The 27800-nt window shown below is 42.8% G+C and overlaps 1 protein-coding gene across 1 annotated transcript; it reads left to right on the top strand.

The window, feature by feature from the left end:
• The first annotated feature begins 1045 nt into the window (after positions 1-1045).
• LOC117511340 (DNA excision repair protein ERCC-6-like) lies at positions 1046-27800 on the top strand. The gene is given in 5 exon segments (XM_034171370.1): positions 1046-1149; positions 5116-5160; positions 23751-25287; positions 25289-27537; positions 27539-27800. Coding segments are annotated over 5 exon segments (4026 nt in total). The 5' UTR covers positions 1046-1111; the 3' UTR covers positions 27696-27800.

Raw genomic sequence — 27800 nt, forward strand, 5'->3', positions numbered from 1 at the left:
ATTGTTAAATATTTACCAGTCCTTGATGAGAAGCACACTGGATTTTGGATCTCCTGCATTTATATCTGCTGCAGAATCCCATCTAGTGAAACCTGATAGCCAACAAGCACAAGCTTTAAGAACATGTAGTGGAGCATTTAAATCTACAACCCCAATTCCAATGAAGTTGGGACGTTGTGTAAAATGTAAATAAAAACAGAATACAATGATTTGCAAATCTTCTTCAACCTATATTCAGTTGAATACACCACAAAGACAAGATATTTAATGTTCAAAGTGATAAACTTCATTGTTTTGTGCAAATATTTACTCATTTTAAAATGGATGCCTGCAACACGTTTCAAAAAAGCTGGGTATGTTTACCACTGTGTTACATCACCTTTCCTTCTAACACTCAAGAAGCGATCACTCACCAGCCCGGTAGGTGGCGGTAGATGCATCCTAAGCTGATGCCGTCCGTTATTGAATTCGAATAAGAAGAAGAACTACTTCAAGGATCAAGTCACATTGATTAGATTGAGACTGGGGCATTGTGGGTTGGCAGCATATTTAAAAGTGATTGGAAAACATCCAGATGGGTTGTGTCAGTGTGGTCAGTTGGAAAGTGTTCATCATGTTTTAATGTGCTGTCCTATGTATTCTAGTGATAGGCGGAAATTGTTTAAAGATTTGTCAGACTGTGGATTGACTGAGTTTTCGTTTAGGTCAATTTTTTCTGAGGGCAGTTACTCGCATTTAGTGGACAAAGCTGTGATTACGTTCCTCCATTCCACCAACCTCTATTTGAGAGTCTTAACATGATAAAGTATTTAACTATTACCTGTGGGGGGCAGCATTATGCTACGCCAGCGTATTAGCCTGCCGGAATCTATTAGAAGAAGAAGAAGAACTACTTCAACAACGCGAGCACAGCGCACTGAACTCTACACTCCGCGTCCTCTGTTTTAAACACGAAGTTGAAGAAGAAGAAGACAACGTCCTCTGATTCGCTGGACTGTGTTGCCGGCGGGAAGCGACTCCGTTTTTAAGGTCACAACGAACTGCTTGCTGCTCAGAAAACGGATTAATTTTCGTGTGACTCCTGCCCGCGGAGTTATTATTGAGAGGAACCATGGATGAGGTCTTGGAAATTTCAGAGAAGCTGGAAAAGTAAGTTTATGCACCGGCAGAGTTACGGTTAGCATTAGCCGGGCTAGCTAAAAGTTTTTTTTTTTCCTCTCCAAAATAAGATGTACAGTACAACAGGAAAAGGAGGGCAACAATAATAGCAAACATCCAAACAAGCGATAAAGGAGGAAGAAAGAAAATAATAAAAATAAATATAATGAACTAGAAACAGAAAGGGGTAAATACATTGAAATTAGGAAAATACAACACTTAACATTAATCACGGGGTGGCATATACATATTTACCTGTGGTTACTACCATCACCACAGCCAAGATATATATGACAGTAGATATTTTATACCAGCAATGGTAAATTAAATACCACAAGGGTAATACACATACAATAACATACAATTATCGATGCTGTCTGTTATGCTAGGCTGTTATCCACCTTCACAGTTACAAGCACAGAAATTATATAAGGAAAAAAGGCAAAAAAAAAAAAAAAAACAGCTGAACCAGGAAGCAGGCACAATATATAAGTACAGTATGTTATGTATTATCGGCTAGCGAAACGTTTGTCTTTAAAATGCTTGTCTTAGCGTAGCGTAGTCGGCTACTGCCAGGGCTCCGTGGCCTGTGGCCGAGTCTGGTCCTGGTCTACGCTCATGACTTTCCCTGCTAAATCACAGGTCGTCTGTTGACAAAAATGGAGCCTGATAATCACGAAATGGGGTAATGGTGGATATTTTGCCGGATACGACAAACACACACCTAGCTATATTTGACCGGATCTCCTCGCTGATTGGCTAGTTCAAATGACATCATCATAGAGGGTATTTCAACATGGCGGCACCCTCAGCATTGAGTGTTGGTGGTAATTTTTCATCTTTAAATTAGGGCTGAAACGATTAGTCGAGTAATTAAAATAATTCAATTACAAAAAATGTTCGAGGAAAATTCTGTGCCTCGAAGCCTCGTTTAACATTGTACTACATATGCCAGGCCTGTGTGTGGCGCTGTAATGTCCCCAGAAAAACAAACAGAAGACTACAGCAAGTGCTAATCTAGCACTGGTACCACAGTCTCTTATACAAAGAGAAAACATGGCTGTGATTGGTCCATCTGATACGTCGGCCGCTATTGGCTATCACGCCACGCTCTGTGATTGGGTGTGGTGTAACCGCCAAAAATGTAAGTTGGTTCCATGCCTCCAGAGACTGGTACCAGTGCTACATTGTAAATGAAGGCTGCAGCCAATCGGAGAGCAGCGTGTCTCAGCCAGTCAGCAAAATGTCAGAATCCTCACTAAAATCACGGGACCAAATAACCCAATATCAACTCCTTTGCATTGGCTGGAGGAGTTAAACCAACTTGGCGCTAATCAAATTAGCACAAAAGCTACAGCTTTCCAACACGACAAACAGAGTGAAATAAAGCCTTTTAGGAAAAAGACGATCCACGCTGATCATCTGAAATAGATTACTGTGCATTTAAAGCAAAGCAGTGTTTTTATTTTTGTTTTGTTTTTTTGTTTTTGTTTTTTTTTGTTGTTTTCTTAAACACAGATTCGTCCGCTGGCCATTCTTTGCGTGGCAGCCAGCTGCTGCCTCTCTGCCCGGTGTGAGCGGCTCAGCACTGCCCTCACACAGCTCCGTCCCGGCCACATTCTCTGGAAGAAGTCCACTCTTTCTTCTGTGTTTTGCTTAGACTCGCAATGAGTGTTTCGCTTTTTAATTTTTGCTTTTTTGGGCAACACACAATGCTTCACAAACACGAGAACTCGAAAAAAAAAAAATAATAATAAAAAAACCTGTGACTGCGAGGCTGCATGTTCAGCCTCCAGCTGAAAATGAAATGCATTGGCTGAATCCCAGAGAGAGTGTTAAAAAGAAATTCATGCAGGGACCCAGTCCACCACCTCAATAAATAAATAATAAAAAAAAAGGTTAAATTTTACAAGTTGGGGAAAACAAAAAAACAGAAAGCCACAACCCATCACCATTTCAGCAAAATGTCAAGACTTGGCCCGACTTTGTCTGAGCTCCTGACACCAGGAAAGATCCAAAACTTGTAAAGATGTGAAAAAAATAAATAATTACCCAGGAAAACAGAAAGGGATACACTATATTTGACAATCCCCGTGATGACGCAGTGACATTGTGCCATTACTTAGGGAGAGCCCTGGACTGTTACTGTTTTAAAACGCAAAAGTTCTTTTTATCCGATTACTCGATTAATCTCCAGAATACTCGATTACTAAAATAATCAGTAGCTACAGCCCTACTTTAAATGCCGTTTTGGGTGTCATAAAGTCGTTTGAATCGGAACAGAAAATCACCTACTGCCGGAGGGATTCTCGGACTCTAAAAGCAGCTCAAAAACGTGGAATAGCTGTGCCCGAAATTATTTCACACAGTGTGGCAAAAATTATTTCCATCGCTGCGCCCGAAATTATTTCCACCGGCGCGTTTTGCCTCGCGGTGGAAAAAATTTCAGGCACGGTGGAAATCATTTTGCAGTCGTGATCATTTTCTGTGTAGGGCGGGGATGATAAACAAAACCTGCAAATTCAAAACAGAATAAAAACGAAAATACAGAAGTCCACATCGGCACGTGTGTTTATCCTATTTTTTCTCTGTCAGTGTCAAGTCTGCAAAACCTTCGATCAGTCCACCCCTGAAAATAGTGAATAGTAAAATATACCAGTTTTAAATAATGAAAATCACCAGTATCGAGCTACTACCATGAATGTGAAATAAGGAGATCTTAAATTCCGATTGCCTTTTAAGTTCCCGCCTGACCGCGGCCATTCCGTTGTAAATAAATTTAGATGGCTGGCAAAACAGCGCAAGCTGCGTACGGTGAAATAGCGTCCAGTTCAACTTTGCCAGAGCTGATTTCATCACAGGTTCTGGTACCGCTGACGTCATTTGAATTAGCCGTTGGATAGGATAACCAGCAAAACATCGCTAGCTGTAAGTTTGCCAGGTCCAGCAAAATATCCACTACCAAAATGTAACGAAATGGAGCAGACTCCCCAGACTGACTCCAAATATAATTAAATATGGTTCAATTAAGTACTTTTAATAATTTTAAAGCGAAATGGGGACTGATTATAAGCCTTCTCACATTCTCCCTTGCTTCCGGGTCTGATGTGCGAGGTCAAAGAGCAAGAGGTGTAAACTGCAGTCTCGAGGCATCATGGCTGACTGTGTTGACAGAGACTTGTGTCAGGGTTAAACCCGGAAAAGGAGACAGCTCAGATTATTACAGAGAATGACCACATGGGAAACACTGAATTTCTTTCCTCATCAGGAGAGAGAGCCGGTGGGCATGACCCTCGTCACTATTCCCCAGTCAGCTCTGATGGGCCCGCCCACTCACCTCCTGAATTTATTGAAACAAGTTGCATACAGGCATATGTAAAAAAGACAACACACAACATCTTGAAGACAGTCTGTTCTCACATTGATATGAAATTATTATGATTCTCCACCTCAGGCGTCTCACGGTCTCCTGGGCTGGTGCGCAGGCCGCGACGTTCTTACTCAAGGTCAATTTGTCAATTTAGAATGTACATCTGTGCTCAGTTAAATAAGATTGCTTTCACACTCCTCGAGTCAGCAAAAGGTCATTTTACCGTGTGAGCAGTTTAGTGGTTGTCAGAGTTGAACCTGGTGGAAAAGACAACTCACATTATCACAGAATGACCATATAATGTTCATATATATGAAAGGCAGAATCAAAGACATTAATAATTAAGTATATCTACAAGTCTAAAGAATTACCTCGACAAGTAGTATTTGTGGGATTTACTAAAACCCTAATCTCTGGGAGACATAACTGACAAACTGTCTTCTAACTGGACAGACAGTCAACAGGAGGTTATTATGAGTATAGTGATGATGAGGCTCCACCAGATGTGAGTCTGGAGCTCATTGTGTTTTTGTGAGTCTGCTGGCTGTACAAGTGATGTGCTGCTAATTCTGACTTTCATTTTTCAGGTCTTTGACTGTGGACACTGAGGACAGCATGGAAGCCTACCACAGGTACAGTGTCTGTTAAAAGCAGCCCCACGCTTTTGCAACTTTGCATGCCTTTATTGTGCTATGACACAAAACTCCCAAAATACCTGTCTTGAAGTGCCCAAGAAAAATTTTCCTGCTGAGAGTGTAAAGCATATTTGATTGACTGCTGCTGGATTAGTGCAGTAAGGGTTCCAGTATTCAGCCACTCGTTCTCATTTGATTCCTCCGTGATTTGATCCAGGAAAAAATAGGCTGAGGTCAGCAACAGTGCACTCTGACCTCAAATGAGAGGGTAATGAGATGACCTCAAGTCCTAAATAGGTTGTGAGCGTGACTATTTGCTGTTGTGTAATTGTGTAGTGAAGGTCACAGACACACACGTAGACGTAGCCCATTTTAAGACGTCTGCACCGCGGCAGCTAACAAAAATTAAGATGCTCCAAAGTAAAACTGAAAGCAAACCTCTGCATCTCCATCTAAATCAAACAATGAAACAAAAATGATCGATTGTCAGTGCACGCCTTTGTCATCACTTTTACACCCAGCTGGATTTAAATGAGTCTGGATGGACACAAGATTATTTTCTGTATGCTGAGCAGCTGGCGGTGTTCAGTCTGTGAATGTGACAGTGAGATAGTGACTGTGGAAGTAACTGGTGCCAGTGACTGATCACGACCAAGCTCAGACAGCACCACATGTGGACACAGCAAGTGAGCCAGAAGACAAGGTAGTCTGTTACTCAATGGATGATGAAAAATGGCGGGTGTGGATGAACTTGAGATCTTGTATTACTGCAAGATCTCAGGCTCCATACAGATGTCCATCATGTGAATTATTTGTTGACTTTACTTGGATGCGCTGCCCAGATACATTTAATGACACATTTAACAAAAAAAACAAGCAATGTCAGTCCAAGTAGACGCTGTCCTCTTCGCTTGGTTCACTCATGGACACTTGTGAAAATGCTGTATGTGCTCTGAGGTTTTTAATTAGTGTCTGTGTGGTGCCAAATTAGTAAGTGCTTACAGAGACAAGATCCAACTCCTCGTCCATGTTGTGACACCTGAGTAAAGGCTCAAGTAGGGGATTGCCTGATGGGGTGAAATATAGTGGGGACCTTGTGTGCCCTCGTGGCTGCTACGGTAACCATTGAAGGTCCAACAGGTACCTTGAGCACAAGACTGTTCATGGGGCTCTGGAGAAATGAGAAGTCCTCAGTGGTGGAGGAGGTAATGGTTTGTAATCCAACAGCTGTGAAGGCCAGGCATGTGAGAATCGTGCATTTTTGCATATTTATGCATTTTTTTTCAATTTCTGCCAAAGTGTTCTGTGTGAGACATAAATCAGTCTGTTTTGAAGGCACACGTTATGCTGTGTTTACACATAGACAAGGCGCGTTACGAATGTTTTACGAAAATATTTGCGTCATTCGTGGCACATTCCTGACATTCTTAATGTGACTTAACGTATCTGAATAGGTTTGTTAATACAATGTGTGTTGGTGCGTGATATTTGTGATTTTCATGGAGCATGTTTTTGGCTGTCAAAAAAATCTTCCACGAATGTCACACACCACCCTCATTTTGCCTCATGTTGTGGAGGTCACAGCTGAGCGTGTTGATCCATCTTGATTAGTGGTGATCCTTAATAGAGCGTGACAGCGTTCTTCTCCGACGTGCACACAAAAACTCTGCGGCACTGCATTCAGTTTCATTGCTGCAGTATGCTGAAGGATAGTGACACAAGACGGGTAAAAGTTTTGTTGCAATGCTCATCGGTGCGCTCCTGCAGGTGTTCCACCTGCTGCTGATGTGCCTGATGTTTGGGCAAATGAGCAAGACAAGAGCCGCGTGGAGCCACGCATCTGGCTCTCTCCATCTCCTCCGCCTTTCTGCGCCACTCCACGCCACAGAGCACAACACCTGATGCCTCTGCCTCAAATCATCACATTCGTGATCAGTGGCCAAGAATGTATACTTTGTGGCATTCGTGACTTGTTGTCGTTATGTGTAAATGCAGCATTAGATGTCGTAATAAACATTTTACGACAATTGTATGCTTACATAGTACCACTGTAAATGGGTGTGAATTGCCGTAAAGCAGTCAAACTAAAAAACAAAAAACATTTGCTTTGTAATGGCGCCAAACTGCAGCCGAACATGAGTCAAACTCTGTGGAAAGACAATAGAAAGGGACAAAACTGGTTATTTGGATGCCAAGAACATTGACAGAGAAGCCGGCATCAGATCAGTTACCAGTGGGATTGGAGGTGTTGGTGTGAGATCCAGATGAGTTACTCTTTACTTCTTTCTTCAATAAGTTGGTGTTTAAAAGACATGTCACACGTTACTTAACGTCCCGGTGAGCAACACAACAGCAAAGTATTCACAATTGTAATTAAATCAGCTGATTTAAATCGCTGTAAAACAAAAAGACTTAAATCATCACCAAAATCAATACCATTTAATTAGTGGTACTTTTACATGTTGTATGTCCACCTTATGTATTAACATGTTGACGTGGAGAATTTAGGACAAAGTCAAGTTTTTCTGCTGCTCAATCATAAAATCATTTCCTTAAAGGTGTCCACAAAAATCAGAGGGTCAAAGTTTCAAAGCAACAGTTTTTATTTTGCCAGCAAAAGGAAGCAGCACACAGAGATTACGTTACAGGCTTCACCAGGACCGCCTCAAAGAATTTACACTCAAGGCGTCATTGACTCCACCCAAAATTGGTGGCCTTTCTAAACTTAGCACTTTTTTACACCAAAGAAATCAGTTATTAATGACATCTTTCTACCAATGCAAATTATTTAAATTCCTGGAAATCCCCCGTCTTGTGGGTTTACTCTCGGTCAGGATGGGGGCGTTAAACCCTAAAAAAAAAACAAAAAAAAACACCTGTGAAATCCCCAGGCCAGTCATCTCTGGGTCAACAGGCCCTGAGCCATGAAAATTTATTCCTCTGGTGAATCCCATGTTTTTAATCCAATATTCGTTTCCTTTACAGATTAAGTGTTTCACTAAAATTGTGCTTTTAAATCCAAATTCTGGTCTTATAGTTTCCTTTGAAAGAAAACATACATTTTGCACAAAACACATTTTCTGTTAAACATCTGTTAAGTGTCTTCAGAAATATGCAATAAACCTCTTTCCTGGCATTACATGCTGTCATACGTTTTTCCATCATATTTCTTTAAAAAAAGATCACAAAAGTGTCAATAAAGAATATAGCTGATATTATTTGTATAGTCTGATTTAGAAGAGTGAAATAAATAAAAATGAAGTCAGTCAATCTTAAATCAATTAAAATAATTTAATAAAATTTAAATTGAACAAAAAAAAAATTGTGTGGGCCGCTGAAGAGGAGGTACTGCTGGCCCACCACCACCAGTGGGCGCCCTGCCTGGAGTGCGGGCTCCAGGCACCAGAGGGCGCCGCCGCCTCACAGGAGCAGCCAAGGTGACAGCTGTCACCCATCACCTGAGACAGCTGACAGCAATCATCAGTGGGGTATATCAGCAGGACAGCATCTCCACCTCATTGCCGAGATATCGTTTCTACCTGAAAGGTAACGTATCAAAGCTGACGGAGTGTATCCTTTTGGATTAGTGCTTAGATTGTGGATTACTGTTCCAACGAGAGGTGGAGGTAACTTCCCTGCTGTTCGGAGTGTTGGGTGCAAACGCGCCCCCATCTAACTGTTCTTTGTTCCTCGCCAGCAGTACCAGGTCCGACACGCGGAGGCAGTGGTCACCTGGGAGTTCGGGACTTGGCGGCTCCAGTATTCCCGGGGTCCTGTGGCGGAGGAAGCCGTGTGGTTCCGGTCTTACCTTGGAGAGGCGTCTCCTATCTTCGAGCCTGCCCACACGACACTTTTGTGAATTGACTGTTGTCCATTTCCATGATTGGTTGTATTCGTTGTGCACGTTCACAACAGTAAAGCCTTGTTATTTGACTTTCTCCATTGTCCGTTCATTTGCGCCCCCTGTTGTGGGTCCGTGTACTGACACTTTCCCAACAAAAATCATGACTTCTTTATAAAAAAAAGTGTTTTTTTTTTTCCCTCCCTTTCCAGCCCTTATACAAACTTTAGCATAGAATCCTGTGCATGAGTACATGCATTTTATACCATATACAACAAGGCAACCAATGTCTTACTAAAATCATATGAGAATTGCAAGAACCCATTTGGTTAGAGTTGCAGTATGGTGGTGTCCTATCTATGATCCACAGTTTTTAAAAAATCTCACTGTCTTTTGGACATTTTTATTTGTTGAAGTCATATTTAACTGACAGATATTTTGCTTATTCACTGCAGAAAATCATTCTGGGGAGCATTAGCATGGCTAAAATCAATCAATTTTATTTATATAGAGATATAAAACCCTTCAGCTTTGCCCCCCAGACCCCCCCAACACCAGGACCTCCTTGATACCTGGTTATTTTAAGCATTTTTTTTTTTTTTTCAATTTACTTAATTTATGTAGCACCAAATCACAACAAAGCTGTCTCAAGGCTCCTCACACAAGCAAGGTCTTGTTTCTTTGCCTCTCACGTGCCTGAAGGTGGATGAAGGCTGCAGCAGCGATCGGACCAGGCTTAGGACCTCCCAAAGACCGTGTTTGTCGGCGTGCAACAACATTCACACATTAAACAAACCCTCATAGACATCTTTGTGTAGCAGGATGAAGGTCCTGGGTCCTGATTGAAAAGACATTCCCACTAGCTTGGCTAACGGGGAATTCCCCTTTGGCTGACCTGGTAGAGGAATGGTATTTAGTGCGAGCCGTCTGGGGTTCGATCCCATCGCCGTCCCAGCCACAAAGGTCCTACGGTCACACTTGGCGTTGTCGGCAGGATATGGGTAGTCACAGAACATGCTTAAATGCACCTGTGACTTCGGGACAAAGTCAAAAAAATGGTGGGGAGATATGTAGCAGGATGAAGGTCCTGGGTCCTGATTGAAAAGACTTTCCCGCTAGCTTGGCTAACGGGGAATTCCCCTTTGGCTGACCTGGTAGAGGAATGGTCTTTATAGTGCGAGCTGTCTGGGGTTTGATCCCACCGCCATCCTGGCCACAAAGGTCCTACGCTCACATTTGGATCAACCCTGGATGTAGTCGCTTGAGGTATGCTAAAGCACATTTGGACAAATCAAATCAATTTTATTTATATAGCGCCAAATCACAACAAACAGTTGCCCCAAGGCGCCTTATATTGTAAGGCAAGGCCATACAATAATTACGGAAAAACCCCAACGGTCAAAACGACCCCCTGTGAGCAAGCACTTGGCAACAGTGGGAAGGAAAAACTCCCTTTTAACAAGAAGAAACCTCCAGCAGAACCAGGCTCAGGGAGGGGCAGTCTTCTGCTGGACTGGTTGGGGCTGAGGGAGAGAACCAGGAAAAAGACATGCTGTGGAGGGGAGCAGAGATCAATCACTAATGATTAAATGCAGAGTGGTGCATACAGAGCAAAAAGAGAAAGAAACACTCAGTGCATCATGGGAACCCCCCAGCAGTCTAAGTCTAAAGCAGCATAACTAAGGGATGGTTCAGGGTCACCTGATCCAGCCCTAATCATAAGCTTTAGCAAAAAGGAAAGTTTTAAGCCTAATCTTAAAAGTAGAAAGGGTGTCTGTCTCCCTGATCTGAATTGGGAGCTGGTTCCACAGGAGAGGAGCCTGAAAGCTGAAGGCTCTGCCTCCCATTCTACTCTTACAAACCCTAGGAACTACAAGTAAGCCTGCAGTCTGAGAGCGAAGCGCTCTATTGGGGTGATATGGTACTATGAGGTCCCTAAGATAAGATGGGACCTGATTATTCAAAACCTTATAAGTAAGAAGAAGAATTTAAATTCTATTCTAGAATTAACAGGAAGCCAATGAAGAGAGGCCAATATGGGTGAGATATGCTCTCTCCTTCTAGTCCCTGCCAGCACTCTAGCTGCAGCATTTTGAATTAACTGAAGGCTTTTCAGGGAACTTTTAGGACAACCTGATAATAATGAATTACAATAGTCCAGCCTAGAGGAAATAATGCATGAATTAGTTTTTCAGCATCACTCTGAGACAAGACCTTTCTAATTTTAGAGATACTGCGCAAATGCAAAAAAGCAGTCCTACATATTTGTTTAATATGCGCATTGAATGACATATCCTGATCAAAAATGACTCCAAGATTTCTTACAGTATTACTAGAGGTCAGGGTAATGCCATCCAGAGTAAGGATCTGGTTAGACACCATGTTTCTAAGATTTGTGGGGCCAAGTATAATAACTTCAGTTTTATGAGTTTAAAAGCAGGAAATTAGAGGTCATCCATGTCTTTATGTCTGTAAGACAATCCTGCAGTTTAGCTAATTGGTGTGTGTCCTCTGGCTTCATGGATAGATAAAGCTGGGTATCATCTGCGTAACAATGAAAATTTAAGCAGTGCCGTCTAATAATACTGTCTAAGGGAAACATGTATAAAGTGAATAAAATTGGTCCTAGCACAGAACCTTGTGGAACTCCATAATTAACCTTAGTCTGTGAAGAAGATTCCCCATTTACATGAACAAATTGTAATCTAGTAGATAAATATGATTCAAACCACCGCAGTGCCTTTAATACCTATGGCATGCTCTAATCTCTGTAATAAAATTTTATGGTCAACAGTATCAAAAGCAGCACTGAGGTCTAACAGAACAAGCACAGAGATGAGTCCACTGTCTAAGGCCATAAAAAGATCATTTGTAACCTTCACTACTGCTGTTTCTGTACTATGATAAATTCTAAACCCTGACTGAAACTCTTCAAATAGACCATTCCTCTGCAGATGATCAGTTAGCTGTTTTACAACTACCCTTTCAAGAATTTTTGAGAGAAAAGGAGGGTTGGAGATTGGCCTATAATTGGCTAAGATAGCTGGGTCAAGTGATGGCTTTTTAAGTAATGGTTTAATTACTGCCACCTTAAAACCTGTGGTACATAGCCAACTAATAAAGATAGATTGATCATATTTAAGATCGAAGCATTAATTAATGGTAGGGCTTCCTTGAGCAGCCTGGTAGGAATGGGGTCTAATAGACATGTTGATGGTTTGGAGGAAGTAACTAATGAAAATAACTCAGACAGAACAAGCCAGCTTCATTTTGGAATAAGGTGCTGTCAGGGCTGTGAAATGAAAATTCAGGAATCAAGTTCAACACCTGAAATCCTAGGAAATTTTGCAGGGGGTTGAGCCAGGGTTTAAGGCCCGTGGGGCCCTAAGATTTTACATTTTAAATCTAATTTACCCCCAAAAAGTCACCGCTAAGTGAACCTCAAAAAATGATTTTTTTTTCTTTCTTTTTTTTTTTTTTTTTCTTCCAAATTTACAAGTTTGGAAGTGGAACATTTGAGTTGATTTTATTAGAGCCTCCCAAAGGACAGCAATTTATGGAAAAAAATAGCATTTTTATGTTTTAAATGGGAGAGCTTTATTTAAAAGTGACATTTACTACTCCCATTCAAAATACAGTAATGCACTGAAACTTTTTGTCATAAATTGATGACGTGGCTCTAATATCTCCTCCGATTTTACACTTCCATCATTGAATATTGGATTACAGTTTTATTTTGAATAAAATTGTACAATAAGGGATAGAATTTGTAAAACATTTGTAAAAATGATAAAACAATGACGCATATGAGCAGAGCAGAGGTGTATGAAGAGATCTGAGTTCTGAAAGTAGAAAAAAAATATATATTATTCCATGTTGATTTTATGACCATTTTACTTGGAGACCATAAATGGTCTCTTTGGTAAACAAGTTTTTTCTACCCTGCAGTCCCCGAATGCACCACAATAAAAATATGACCCAATTCACGATCCCTGAGACAATTTCAGGTCATCAGCTTCAACACCTGCAAAAAATTTTTGTTTAATAAATAAATGTTCCCCTAGTTACCAGGGGGTTAATATATAGTTTTCATTACATTTTTTTGTATTTGCTCATTTGTGAGAGCTTTGTCATCATAAAATGATTTAATTATGATAAATTAAAGGTAAGATGCTTAAATTTGGCTTGTTTTTTTTTTTGCTAATAATTGTTTTAAAGTTGTATTTACTGCTGTATTTCTTGTAATATTTATATATCACAAAAATATTTAGAGAAATGAGGTCTATAACACATCTTAATGTACCCAGATATTTTTTTTATTATAGTTTTGCCATAAAAATACTCATAAATCATAATACTCAAAAGTCAGTGCCCGGTCCTCAGTCTGTTGTTTAAAAACATATTTTTTAGTTTTTGTGTTTTTCTGCAGTTAAAAGGGGTGTAATGGTGCATGGCACCATCTAGTGTCCAGTGATATAGTTTTTTCCTTTCTCGGATGTTCAGAAAGGGTGGTCCTCACGCTGCTGGTCTATTTATCCGGTCCCCACTATGGCACATGTACAAGAATGTGTGTGTCTATGGGGCCCTTGCCGCACTCCTGAGAGAGAGGGAGACAACCAACCAATCAGAGGGACGGAGAGGGAATTTATTGAATTTAAAAACTCAGCTTTATTAATAATAACTATATCGCCTAAAAAAAAAAGAAAAAAAAAAAAAAAAACGTAATGCCCGATGGCCATCAAATTTGGACATCGGGTATTGTGAAGGCTTTGTGTTCATCTGTCTGTGCTCAGCATAAATCCAGTCCTGTTACACTGGTGCTGTGGCTGTGTGATCAAGCAGTCAGTCACACACGCAGGTTCGATTACCAGTTCTGATCACACACGCACGGGCGCTGTGGATGTAGATCCACACAGACGCGTGCTTCACCTTCTCTCCAAACGATTCACTTTGGACGAATGCATTCAGTGTATGGATGTGTTGTAGCGCAAGTACACACGTGCACAAAAGGACTGCCTCGTACATGATTTAGAGACTCAAACACTGGGTTTTCTGTTTTCATATGTCACACCTCTGTGGATGAACGCTGTTCACCCGCGAATGTCCGCTCCTGGTGGAACTTTTTCCAAACTTGATGGCTCAAAGTCTTGCTTCTGTGAACTGCCATCTGGTTTGCACAAATGGAGGCACAGTTCACTCTGATCACAGCAGACGACATGAAATAGCTCCATGGAAACAGACAAGGTTGATTTCGCTCCTGCAAAGCCTCCCCCCGTTGCGAACTAATACACAGCCATTTACGATCACTTCCTCAAAATCTTCGGACTGTCAGAAAGGGGCTGCAGGCTCTTGTCTCTGCACAGGCTGGAGGACAACAAGCCCTTCTGAGTTCATGGACAGAATGCTGCAGCTCCACTGGACTTTTTGTGCAGCACCTCCCTCCTCAGGTGCGCGCAGCGCTGGAACAACACCACGATCACAGGCTGCCGTGCGCTGGTGGAGAGGCTGACAAACTCTTCCTGGCTGGCCAGGACTACTGCATGACCGCGGCAGCACTCGCCACATCACATGCAGCGGCAGAAGCCCCACACAGCACACACCAGCACCACCATGGTGGAGCTGCATCTCTCCTCCACAGCAGCGCTCACAAACTGGCTTCTGCACTGTGTGAAAACATACAGCTTGTCTAACAAAGTCGACGTAAATGCTAATGTTACAAAAACTAAGTAAATGATAAACCGTCAAGAACTACAGCAAAACAAAATATGGATGAATTGAGCTTTTTAGTGGCATTTTTCAGAAGTTTAAAAATCCTGATGAAGTGCCAGCTGCAGGAACGAAGCTACGCGAGGTTAAACAATGTCAACGAAAGGCCAGATTTCTTGTTTCGTTTGGGCTTTGTTGCCCTTCATTAAGTGCTGTGTGAAAGGGCCTCAGTGGTGACCTGGGAAAGTTCACAGAGTGACCCGTCTGTGTGCATATAAAGCGACACCCTGTTCACATTATCAGGGTTGTGAAAACTACGCGGATCCACGAAATTCCACGGATTTCATCATGGGGAGGGGGGAGGTTGTTAGTGTTTAACTTTGTAATTGTGATTGTCACTGAGTTTTTAAAATGTCTATTGCGAAGTTTTTTTTTTTTTTTTTTTTTTTTTTTTTTTACGACATCGTGCAAGTTTTATAAGTCTGCGGACACTGATCTGTGTGTTACAGATACATGCTCGTATCAGTTTCCTCTGATCCGCGGAGTTTCAAGGAGAAAAATCCCTCTCAAAGCCTGGCTGTTGCGACAGTTGTCGTAAAGCGGGACAGGTTTGTTGCTGCGGGGACGATGTGTGGCTCCTGTGCGAAGCTTAAGCTAAATGTAGCATGTGGACATCGCAAACCTTTAGAGCTCTAAAGTTTTTAAAAGAAGAATTGTGCAGCATGTCTGTGTCACGGACCGAGTCAGACAGAAAGATGATGGCGAGAAACACAAGAAACCGTGGAATTGTCGCTGACTTCATGAACACGCCTGAAAGTAACAATTTTTCTCTCTCTGGAAAATAAACAGTGCTGTTCAAATAGGATTTTAGAAAAGATTGTGACTTTTCTGTAATCTGGACTTTCCTTTATTGGAAAAAAGATTGTGGCTTTGAATGGATTTACATGAATTTACACACAAATATAAATGAGTTTTATTCATGTAGACTTTTTTTCATGGGAAAAAAGACACTGGCTTTACAGGAATTTACAAGAATGTGACTTTTTTAACTATAAGGCATGTTATTGATACGGTGAGGAAAATAAGTATTTGAACACCCTGCGATTCTAAGTTCTCCCACTTAGAAATCATGGAGGGGTCTGAAATTTTCTTCTTAGGTGCATGTCCACTGTGAGAGACATAATCTAAAAAAAAAAATCCGGAAATCACAATGTATGATTTTTTTTTTTTTTTTTTTTTATAATTTATTTGTATGTTACTGCTGCAAATAAGTATTTGATCACCTACCAACCAGCAAGAATTCTGTCTCACACAGACCTGTTAATTTTTCTTTAAGAAGCCCTCTTATTCTTACCTGTATTAATTGCACCTGTTTGAACTCGTTACCTGTATAAAAGACCCCTGTTCACACACTCAATCAATCACACTCCAACCTGTCCACCATAGCCAAGACCAAAGAGCTGTTTAAGGACACCAGGGACAAAACTGTAGACCTGCACAAGGCTGGGATGGACTACAGGACAACAGGCAAGCAGCTGTTATGATTATTTATTAGAAAGTGGAAGAAACACAAGATGACTGTTAATCTCCCTCGGTCTGGGATTCCATGCAAGATCTCACTTTGTGGGGTAAGAATGATTCTGAGAAAGCTCAGAACTGCACAGGAGGACCTGGTCAATGACCTGAAGAGAGCTGGCACCACAGTCACAAAGATTACATTAGTAACACATGATGCTGTCATGGTTTAAAATCCTGCAGGGCAGCAAGGTCCCCCTGCTCAAGCCAGCACATGTCCAGGCCCGTTCGAAGTTCACCAGTGACCATCTGGATGATCCAGAGGAGGCATGGGAGAAGGTCATGTGGTCAGATGAGACCAGAATAGAGCTTTTTGGAGTCAACTCCACTTACCATGTTTAGAGGATGAGAACAACCCCATGAAAACCATCCCAGCCGTGAAGCATGGGGGTGGAAACATCATACTCTGGGGGTGCTCTTCTGCAAAGGGAACAGGACGACTGCACCGTATTGAAGGGAGGATGGATGGGGTCATGTATTGCGAGATTTTGGCAAACAACCTCCTTCCCTCAGTAAGAGCATTAAAGATGGGTCATGGCTGGGTCTTCCAGCATGACAATGACCCCAAGCACACAGCCAGGGCAACTAAGGAGGGGCTCCATAAGAAGCGTTTCAAGGTCCTGGAGTGGCCTGGCCAATCTGCAGACCTGAACTCAATAGAAAATCTTTGGAGAAAGCTGAAACTCCAAACCTGAAAGATTTGGAGAAGATCTGTATGGAGGAGTGGACCAAAATCCCTGCTGCAGTGTGTGAAAACCTGGTGAAAAACTACAGGAAACGTTTGACCTCTGTAATTGCAAACAAAGGCTACTGTACCCAATATTAACATTGATTTTCACAGGTGTTCAAATACTTATTTGCAGTAGTAACATACAAATAAATTATTACAAAATCATACATTGTGATTTCCTGTTTTTTAGATTATGTCTCTCACAGTGGACATGCACCTAAGATGAAAATTTCAGACCCCTCCATGATTTCTAAGTGGGAGAACTTGCAAAATCGCAGGGTGTTCAAATACTTATTTTCATCACTGTATTTTATCCTGATTTTCAAAATATTCTACAATCTTTAGCTGTGGTTCTTGAAATGCTGTAACAGTCTTTTCAGTCTTCATGAATTTCATGTAGTTTAATTGTTCTGAGTCAATGCATCATTTGGTTTACAATTAAATGGAAAATCATTCCAGGTCCTACTTCCACGTCATATTCTGTTATTTCAACCTGATCATTGACGGTTCAAATGAAAGGTTGAATACAGGGTCATTTAAATATGCACTAATTTTGAGGGGTTTTTTTTGTTTGTTTTTGTTCCAGGAGATGCGGAAAATGTATCATTAGACAGAAAATTAATTTGGTTTCTGGGATCCCACAGGGCCCATGCTGCTCCCCACCCCCCCAGACTCCCTGCAAATTTTCCTCTGCTTTCACAAGTTTCATTTCAAAGCCCTGCTTATTGGATGTTTATGTGGGTAATAATAAAAGCAAATACATTTATTGAGCACTTAGTAAGTGTTGGCTGTGCAGACAGAAAGGTGCATCACATGACTCATCTTGACTTTTCCAATGGCCACGTGCAGAGCCAAAATTAGTCATGTGTACAACTTAATGGAAACAAACCTGCACATGATAAGACTTCAAGCACAATGCCCCCCATTTTTATTGTCTCTGTATACCCTAACAGTACTTGTGCATCCTGCAATTTGGAACCTTAAAGGTGAGTAATTACATTTTTGTGGGCTGAGCCCACTGACCGTAATCAGTGATCCAACAACACAAGTTATTGTGACGTATCCAGTGGAATGTTGGTGATTAACTGAGCAGCCTGTAGAGCTGTATGAGCAGGAACACGGTGTTGCTGCCTAGTTAAAGAGGCACCATGCAGCTCTGGTCAGTTTTTCACCGTTTCCTCCTGTGGTTGTTTTTTTTGTCGCTGCATTATTCTTTATGATGCTCCCCCTACAGCTCAGGAGTATATATACGAGGTCTCTTAGATAATAAACCGACCCTTTTATTTTTTTTTTTAACTATATGGATTTGAATGACATGCGATTACACCAATCATGCTTGAACCCTCGTGCGCATGCGTGAGTTTTTTCACGCGTCGGTGACGTCATTTCCCTGTGGGCAGGCCTTGAGTGAGATGTGGTCCCGCCCTCTTGGCTGAATTCCTTTGTTTCACACGCTGCTCGAGACGGCGCGCGTTGCTTTATCAAAATTTTTTCTGGACCTGTGAGGACTATCCGAGTGGACACTATTCGAGAAATTAAGCTGGTTTTCTGTGAAAAGTTTAACGGCTGATGAGAGATTATGGGGTGTTTCTGTTGGTGTAAGGACTTCCCACGGAGCGGGACGTCCTGCAACGCTTCCAGGCGCTGTCGTCGGCCTGTTTCGAGCTTAAAACATCCTAATTTAAGGCTTAATTCACCCAGGACATCGTGAGAGAACAGAGAAGATTTAGAAGAGGCCGGCATGAGGAATTTATGCGGACATTCCACTGTTTAAGGACATTTTTTTAATGAAAGACGTACGCGCAAATTCGCTGAGTCGTTTCCGTGACGACTCGGCAAATCTGTGTGCGCCGCGACAGGAAAAACACCTCCGTGTTGAAAACCATTTGTAGAATTCAGGCGGCTTTTAATGGCTTTCAACAAGTGAGTAACTGAGAAATTGTTTAACAGCTTGGGCATGTTCCAACTTGCCCGTTAAGATTTCCAACGGAGGTGTTTTTCCTGCCGCGACCCCCCCGCGGTCGGGTCCAGCCCGACATGTGACTCTGCCCGCACGTTCTTTCATTACAAAATGACCGTTAACAATGGAATGTCCGAATAAACTCCTCATGCCGACTTCTTCTGAAAGTTCTCTGTCTCTGACGACTTACTGCGTCAACAGAGCCTGAAATGTGGAAGTTTTCAACTTGAAACGGCGAGACGCTGCCGCCTCGAAGCGCAGATCGCCGTCAGGCGCCGTGGACCGTCCTTAAAGCGACACTACCAGACCAAAATCTCTCATCAGCCGTTAAAATTTTTACCGAAAACCAGCTGAATTTATTGAATGGTGTCCACTCAGTTGTGCCTTACAGTTTTGAAAAAATTTTTATCAAACAAAGCAACAGTCTCTGAGCCATTCCTAAACAATGAAAAAAATCGACGAGCGGGTGGACGACTCCTCACTCAAAGACTGCCCACAGGCGAATGACGTAACCGACAGGCGTGAAAAAACTCTCGCATGCCCACGAGGGTTCAAGCATGTCTGATGTAATCACACGTGATTCAAATCCATATGGTTTTTGAAAAAAATAATAAGGTCGGATACTTTTCTAATAGACCTCGTATGTCACAAAACTGTCCTAAAAACTCAGTCAGTCCTCCCCCCTCCCCTTTTCCCCTGTTCTCCATGTGCATTTGTTTTCAGTGGAGCTGCCAAACTCGTTGAAGCCCATTTACACAAGCATGCCTTTGCTTCATGCAGCAGCATGACCTGTGTCGTGACGGCCCCACCCGCTGTGTTCACAGCTGGATGCCGTTCTTTGTTGTACCGGCTGCCACGTGCTCTGCACTAGACGCTGTGTATATAAAATCATTATTTTGTGGTGGATTAATCCTTTTTTCTTTTTTTTTTTTTCTGCAAATTGGCCGTTGAAAACGGCTCTAATCACTTCCTGAATTACAGAGGAGGCTACAGCCCGAGCAGTTCACACCCGCGCGCCTAACAAGCTGCAGAAAGCATTTTGAGCTGTCTAACCTTTGTCATGTTTACATTGTCATGGCTTGATAAAACAGTTGCGTGTTCTTTGCTTCTTGTCTGCAGCTGTTACAGTATGTTAATAACAGATTTAACTTCTTGTTATAATCCTTCAGACGAGCTGCGCTCTGATGTGATCCGCTGACGTCACCACTCGCCCTGTTCACTGCTTGTTTACTCCACTTGACGAGCTGCACGTCATGTTGGAGATTCAGTCGTGCCACATAGCACAACTGAAAGATTTTTTTTGAACATTTCAAAATTCTCTGTGCGCAATAGCACGCACCGGAGCCCCTCTGGCGTCCTGTCTGCACCCGTTAAAGACAAGTTTACTCTGCAGCACGACACAGGCCATGATGTGTCGTGGAGTAACGGCATGCTCGTGTAAGTGCACCTTTAGTTTGTTCTTATAGCTGCTAGCTTGCTGATGCCTTGACAGGGGGGTGTGCATGTCTTGTAGTGCTGTAAAGTTCATGTTTCTTGTGACACCTGAGACTTTCTCATTGAAAGGAGACTGAGTCAGTGTTCCAGAAGTTGCCTGGCTAGTTTTCTGCTATGAGACACAGAAAATAAGTCAGAAATAAGTCATTTATCAATTATAATTACTTCCAAAGTGTAAAATTAAGGTAAAAATGTTGCATTGTTGCCCTTTAAACAAAGGGATTCAGTAGGGCTCAGGGGCATCTATGCCTAGATTTCCTAATGAAGCATGGCATACACCAAAATCCAGAAACTGGCATAAGCACCAAAAAATTCAGATGTATCAGAGTGTGCTTAGGCATGGATCCACGCACATTCCGTTTGTACATCCCAACCAATGTGGAACTGAGCACACGTGCACACACACTGAAGTAAAAAGATATTAGGTGCACAGCGGCTGACCGTGTGTGACATTAACATTACACACGCTTTTGACAAATACTGAATGCAGTCAGGGTCTTGTTGAGAAGCTCTGCAGCTCCAGTTCCACCATGAAGAAAAAGAAAAAATAATAATAGAAAAAAATAAATATTTGAATGCACACATGACCAAATGTGCCTGTGCTGGTTTTCGTATGGAACAATGACACAGATAAACTATTTACCACTAAGCAGCCATCCACCGTGCACTGTGCCAGCGGCCAGCCTGATGCGCATTTGTGCATCACATATGATTTGAATATTGATGGAATGAAAATGTTTCCTAGTAACAAAAACAAATTCATCATGTGATGGCACCTATATAGCAATGTGTGCAGTCAATATCTCTGATTACATTCAGGAAACCGGTGTCGCAGACAAAACAGTCCCCACCTAAAAACTGGTCTGCCCTGCCTCCACTGCGCATGCGTCATTTCGGAGCTCAACCGCTCGTCTAAGACAGAGTCTCTTCACCCTAGGGCTGAAACGAGTCATCGAGTAATTCGGTTACAAAAAATGTTCGAGGCAAATTCTTTGCCTCGAGGCTTCGTTTAAAGCGATACTACATGCGCCAGGCCTGTATGTGGCGCTTTAATGCTCCCACAAAACACAAAAGAAGACCATATCGTTAATCAGTGTAGCAGGCGATGCTACAAGTTTGCAAAGCTACACGTTGAGTAAAATAAAGCCTTTTAAGAGAAAGGGTCCGCATGGATCGTCTGAAATGGACTTATTGCGCATTTTAAGTGAAGCAGTGTGTTTGTATATATATTTAAAAAAAAACACGTTTTGCTCCACTGATGAAGCGAAAGCAGGCGCACTTTAAATGAGTCATGTTAATGATAAAAAAAAAGCTTTAATTCAGATTTGATAAGAGTTTTTATCAACAGGCAGCTTTTGTGGAAACGCTGCAATCCACAGCCGTTTTTCAAAGGCTGTGTTATTCACCAAGTATCCACAGAAAAGAAAGAATTTGACTTTGGTTTGAGCTGCTCTGTACGGCATCTAGAAATATACACTAAACACTGAATAAATCACAGTAATAAAAAGTGCAAATGAAATATGCAATAAGAAGGAAAAAATGAATGCACACTGAAGATTTCACAGACTGCCTGGGCTTATGGTTTGGCAAAGTTTTAAAACTCTTAATATGAAAAAATTAACCTGGCAAAACAGAGTGGGAACACCCTAAACTTAAAAATCTGCATGATGGCACAGAAACATTGTGCCACTGCTTAGGGACAGCCCTGTCATTACTGATAGTTTAAAAACACAAAGGTACTTTTTATCCGATTACTCGATTAATCGATAGAATATTAAATTCCAAAAATATTCGATAGCTGCAGCCCTACTTCACCCAAAGTGATCAAATGGATTGTGATTATTAACCATCAGATGACAAAGTAAAACCTCTTACATCATTCTGAAGTCAGTTTTGAGCAAAAACAAGGCCTAACCATAGGGTTAGGCCTTGTCATACTTGGTGATGCTTTGAAATGTGTAGCCGTGGCGCTCTGATTACTTCCTCTCTTTTATGATGAAATAATGCTGAATTTATGTGGAAATGATTGTTGCAGAAAATCTTCAGATGTCTGTCACTGAGATAGATGATGACTGGAAGCAGTTTGAAGCAGAAACGAGGTGATAATCTGTAAACCACGGCTAATGACACATGCACAGTGAAGGCAGGGTGGACAGATTTTTAGGGGGGACCGTTCAGTGTGCGACACTGGCTCTTGCTGCAAATGGTGTTTTAGTGTGGGAATGTGATGTACCTGGATGACATTCAAATGATTGCATTCCACACAGTTGGCACGGCTCAGCTCAAGGTTGACTGGCACACTACTGACTGCTCAGCCAGCTCCCGCTGGAATGCCCCTGTTGCCAGGATGCCCAGCATGGTCAGCACCTGTGTGGGCACAGACAACCCCTGGCTCCTCGCTGTATTACCCTCTGGGCCGGCCACAGTTCTGTGCGCCACTCCAGTAACAGTGGCCTTGGTTATCGAAATCTGTTTATGAGCCAATTATTGTCATTTGCAAGTAAATCCTTGCGTTCCCTGAATACGTGCTCACGTTGGATTACACCATTTGCAAGGTCCTCTAACAACGCTAATGCATCCACTGTTAGTGCCATTTCCCTCATCACTTTGCCCATGCTTTTATATCATCTATATAATTGCAAAGTTTACCTTGTGTGTGCTTTTATATGTGTTCATGTACCGGGCCGGCTTATGTGTGTTGTTACGTGTGTGTCGTCTGTTGTCATGAGGCCGGTCATGGTTTGCTCAGCCCTGCTGTTGACCAAGGCAGGGATGTACATCTGGAGCTGGTCCCCGGGCGCCTAAAGGCGACTTCTGCTCCTAACTGGCAATTAGGATGGGTTAAATGCAGTAGACACATTTCATTGTGCAGGGAACATGTTCCTATGTGCATACAACAATAAAATTCTTTTGAATCTTGACATGTGGGTGTGTTAATTGCTCATCACTGTCTCTGATGACTTCTTGTTTCCACAATATTAACGGTTCCCAGCATCACCTCTACATATCAGCCGTGGAACAATAGCTGTAGAAACGTGCATACGCCAGCCAGCACATTTCCATGGTCATTTCACTTTTGATACATCTGAATGTTAGCGTGGAGATGGACATATGCCAGGTTTTTGTACATGGGCACACTTTGTACCTGAGGCCCCAGAACTTCATGAAGTTGGCAGCGCTCCACCGTAAAAGGTTCTAATTGTCTGAATGCTTTGGTGTGAAGTCGTCTCCAGTCTGGAGCTGTGATTCATTTAACTGTTGATGTCTGTTTCCTCTTACAGATTCATTGACGATGGGAAGGATGTTGCCAGACAAGGGGATCTACAGAAAGCACTTGAGTACTTCAGGCTGGCTTACAACATTCTTCCGAGTGAAAAGCTGAAAGGTCGAATCAAGAAAATTGAAGACCTTCTGCAGGATGACTTGGAAAATGAAGAAGAGTTTGTCAACGTCAACAACAGTGGCTTAATGCTCTTTAAAGAGTTACATGACAATCTTTATGATTACCAGCGAGATGGAGTAGTCTTCTTATACAAACTCTACAGAGACAGGCTAAAAGGTGGCGTGCTGGCAGATGACATGGGCCTCGGTAAAACCATCCAGGTTATTTCATTCCTCTCTGGCATGTACGATGCTGACCTGCTCCAACATGTTCTACTGGTCATGCCAACCTCGCTTATTACTAACTGGATAAAAGAGTTTGCAAAATGGACTCCTGGAATGAGGGTTAAAGAGTTTCATGGTTCCAGTAAAGTGGAGAGATCCAGGAACTTGCAGAAAATTCAAAGAAGAGGTGGCGTTGCCATAACGACATACAGTATGCTCATCAACAACTGGCAGGAACTGTCCTCATATCATGGCAGTGAGTTCACATGGGACTGCATGATCCTGGACGAAGCGCACAAAATCAAAACCACGACCACTAAAACAGCCAAAAGTGCCTATGCCATACCTGCCAAAAACCGAATTCTTCTCACAGGTACACCAGTCCAGAACAACCTGAAGGAAATGTGGGCTCTTTTTGATTTTGCTTGTCAAGGCACACTCCTCGGCAGTGCCAAAACATTCAAAACAGAGTACGAGAACCCCATCACCCGTGCCAGAGAGAAGGACGCCACGCCCGGAGAAAAGGCTCTTGGGGCCAGGATGTCTGAGACTCTTATGGGCATAATAAAACCCCACTTCCTTCGTAGGACGAAAGCAGAAGTGCAAAAAAGCACAATGAAAAGTTCGCAACAATGCAAAGATTTAAATGACAAGAATAAACAAGTTCCAAATCTGCAAACAGGCCAAACAGCCTCCATGCCCATGCTGACAAGGAAGAATGACTTGATTGTTTGGACGTACTTGAGTGCTGTTCAAGAATCCATCTACAGGCAGTTCATTTCCCTGGACCACATTAAGGAGCTGCTCATGACCTCCAGATCCCCCTTAGCTGAACTTAATATTCTGAAGAAGCTGTGCGACCATCCAAGGCTGCTGTCTGCTGGAGCCATGTCCAAGTTAGGCTTGGAGGAAAACCACCCTGAGGACAACGGTGACCCTGACCTGGCGGCTCACAGCATCGCCAACATTCCCGATGACACGCTGATAAACGAGTCTGGAAAACTTGTGTTTCTGTTTGCGCTCCTGGAACGGCTCAGACAAGAAGGTCACCGCACGCTGGTCTTTGCTCACTACAGGAAAGTGCTCGACATCATCCAGCGGATTCTGACCAACAGGGGTTTCAAAGTCATGAGACTGGACGGCACAATAACCCAGATCTCAGAACGGGAGAGGCTCATCTCTCTGTTCCAGACAGATGCCCGCTACTCTGTTTTTTCTCCTCACCACACAGGTTGGTGGAGTCGGCATCACTTTAACGGCAGCAAACAGAGTTGTTATCTACGATCCAAGCTGGAACCCTGCCACAGATGCTCAGGCTGTTGACAGAGCATACCGTGTTGGCCAGAAAGAAAATGTTGTCATCTACAGACTGATCACTTGTGGCACAGTGGAGGAGAAGATCTACAGACGGCAGGTTTTCAAAGACTCACTAATCAGACAGAACACTGGAGACAAGAAAAACCCATTTCGCTACTTCAGCAAGCAGGAACTAAAGGAGCTCTTCACACTGGAGGACACGCGATCCTCATCCACACAACTTCAGCTTCAGCACTTGCACTCAAGACAGCGCAGAACCGATCCTGAACTTGACGAGCACATCGCCCACCTCCATGCCATGGAGATGTTTGGTATTTCTGACCATGACCTCATGTTTTCTGTTGATGTCAACCATGACGAGGGCCCAGAGGATCAGGAGGAACACCACTACATTGAAGGTAGGGTCCAGAAGGCTCAGGAGCTAATGAAGGCAGAGTCAGAGTTGCAGATGCAGTTAGCAGAAAGCATGTTATTGAGCACAGAACGAGCTTGGCTCAGACAGCCAACAGACAGCGGCAAAGCGAGGTCAAACGAGAAGAAACATAGAAATCCACAACCTAGTCCAGACTTTGCACAGAATTATCACCACATGAATGACTCTCCAGTTCTGGTGGATTTGGATCAGTCTGGATCTGGTCAAGAGACTCAACCAGAGAGTAATCAACTGATTGACTTAACGAAGCCTGAAAGTACAACAGAAGAAACAATGTTTGACATTAGCAAAGAAATACTGTCAAATCTGAGCCTGGAAGGTCAGTGTAGCAATCCAGAAGAGAGTCAGCTGGTGCCAGCAGACATCTCTTCTGGAGCAATCGCTGAGAGGTTTCTGGTGAGGACTACGACCTCTGCAGCAGCCGTGACAGACGTCTCTGTTCAGAAGACGAGTGAGGAGTTATGGGTGACGTCTGAGGACAGCATCACTTCAGCAACCAACAGAAGCTGTGAATATCTAACAGCAGTGGATGGAAATGACCAGCAGCAAAGTGAAACTTCACACTCTAAACATGATGACTTCACAATGGAGGTTGTCCAGCCTTCTGTTGGGGTCTTGCAGAATAAACGAGTTCCTGCTTTACAGCAGTCCAACACCAGCCTCAGTGCAGACTCATCATCCAGAGCTGGTGCAGGGCTGGAATCCTTCCAAGGAAGCTTCAACTTACAACTAGAGGACAGTGACATGTTCTCAGACCAAAACCTGGTGGACCACCACAAGACAGACACTCAGGAGGAAAGGCTGCTGTCCCAACTGCAGATGGACGGCAGCTTTGACGTAAATAAATCACTTTCTGAGAGCAGAGCTAAAGAAACACTCCAGCAAAGCCACAACAACCTTTGTGCTCTCGAAGCAGATGAATCCACTGAGGACTCGATTGTAACAACTAAAAAGAGAAAAGCAGCAGTGATTTATGATAGTGAGGATGATGATGACCAACAGGAGAATGGACAACTGGGAGACTCTTTCCAGGCACTTGGAGCCTCCACACCGAAATCAGTTCTGCCTGGTTCCAGTCCTCTCCGGTTAAGAAAGAGCTTTGGAGGCAGCATCGCTGTAGCATCACGTCATTCACTCATACGCTCCATCATTGTAGACCTGGACCACAGCAGCTGTGATGAGGAGGAAGATGATGCATCAAACAACGTTAGAGGCAACATGTCTGTAGCATCACCTCATTCACCCGTACCCTCTAACAGTGGAGACCTGGACCACAGCAGCTATGATGAAGAGGAAGATGATGCATCAGAGAAAGTTGAAGGCAACACCTCTGTAGCATCACCTCATTCACTCGTACCCTCTAACAGTGGAGACCTAGACCACAGCAACAGAGATGAAGAGGAAGATGATGCATCAGAAAGATTGTCTGAGGAAGCTACAGAAGTGGACATAAATGGTTCTTCTGATGATGAACTGGAGGACAGTACAGGAAAGACGTTAAACACAGAGGAAGAGATGAGTGATGATGAGGACTACTCTGCGTCAGCAGATCTTTTGGACAAGTCATCGCCCAGCCAGGAAGCTAGTAGCATCTTTGAGGAATCAACCAACGAGCTAGAGCTAGCTTCCACAGAGAGAATGGAGCAGTGCGCTGTTGATGGAGATATTGGATCTGATGCAGTGCTAGACACCATCAAAGCAGAGGACAAAAACTGAGTCTCTGGTTGGAAGAGGAAAGGAATGTTACAGCAGTGGGAATCTGGAAGAGGCCCTGAGCTTCTTCCTGAGAGCTATTGACATTAAATCTGGAGACCCTGAAATTCAGAGTCTGACCACTCAGCTGTACTGCCAACTGAGTCAGAGGACCTAGGAAACAAGCTGAGCGATACCGTGACAGAAAGGGGTCTTTCACAATCTCATCCTGTTTTGTTTTTTTGTTTTTTTTAAATGTTAAGTTTAATATAATTATAGTCAT

This window comes from Thalassophryne amazonica, chromosome 5 (assembly GCF_902500255.1).
Source record: "Thalassophryne amazonica chromosome 5, fThaAma1.1, whole genome shotgun sequence".
Taxonomy (NCBI): domain Eukaryota; kingdom Metazoa; phylum Chordata; class Actinopteri; order Batrachoidiformes; family Batrachoididae; genus Thalassophryne; species Thalassophryne amazonica.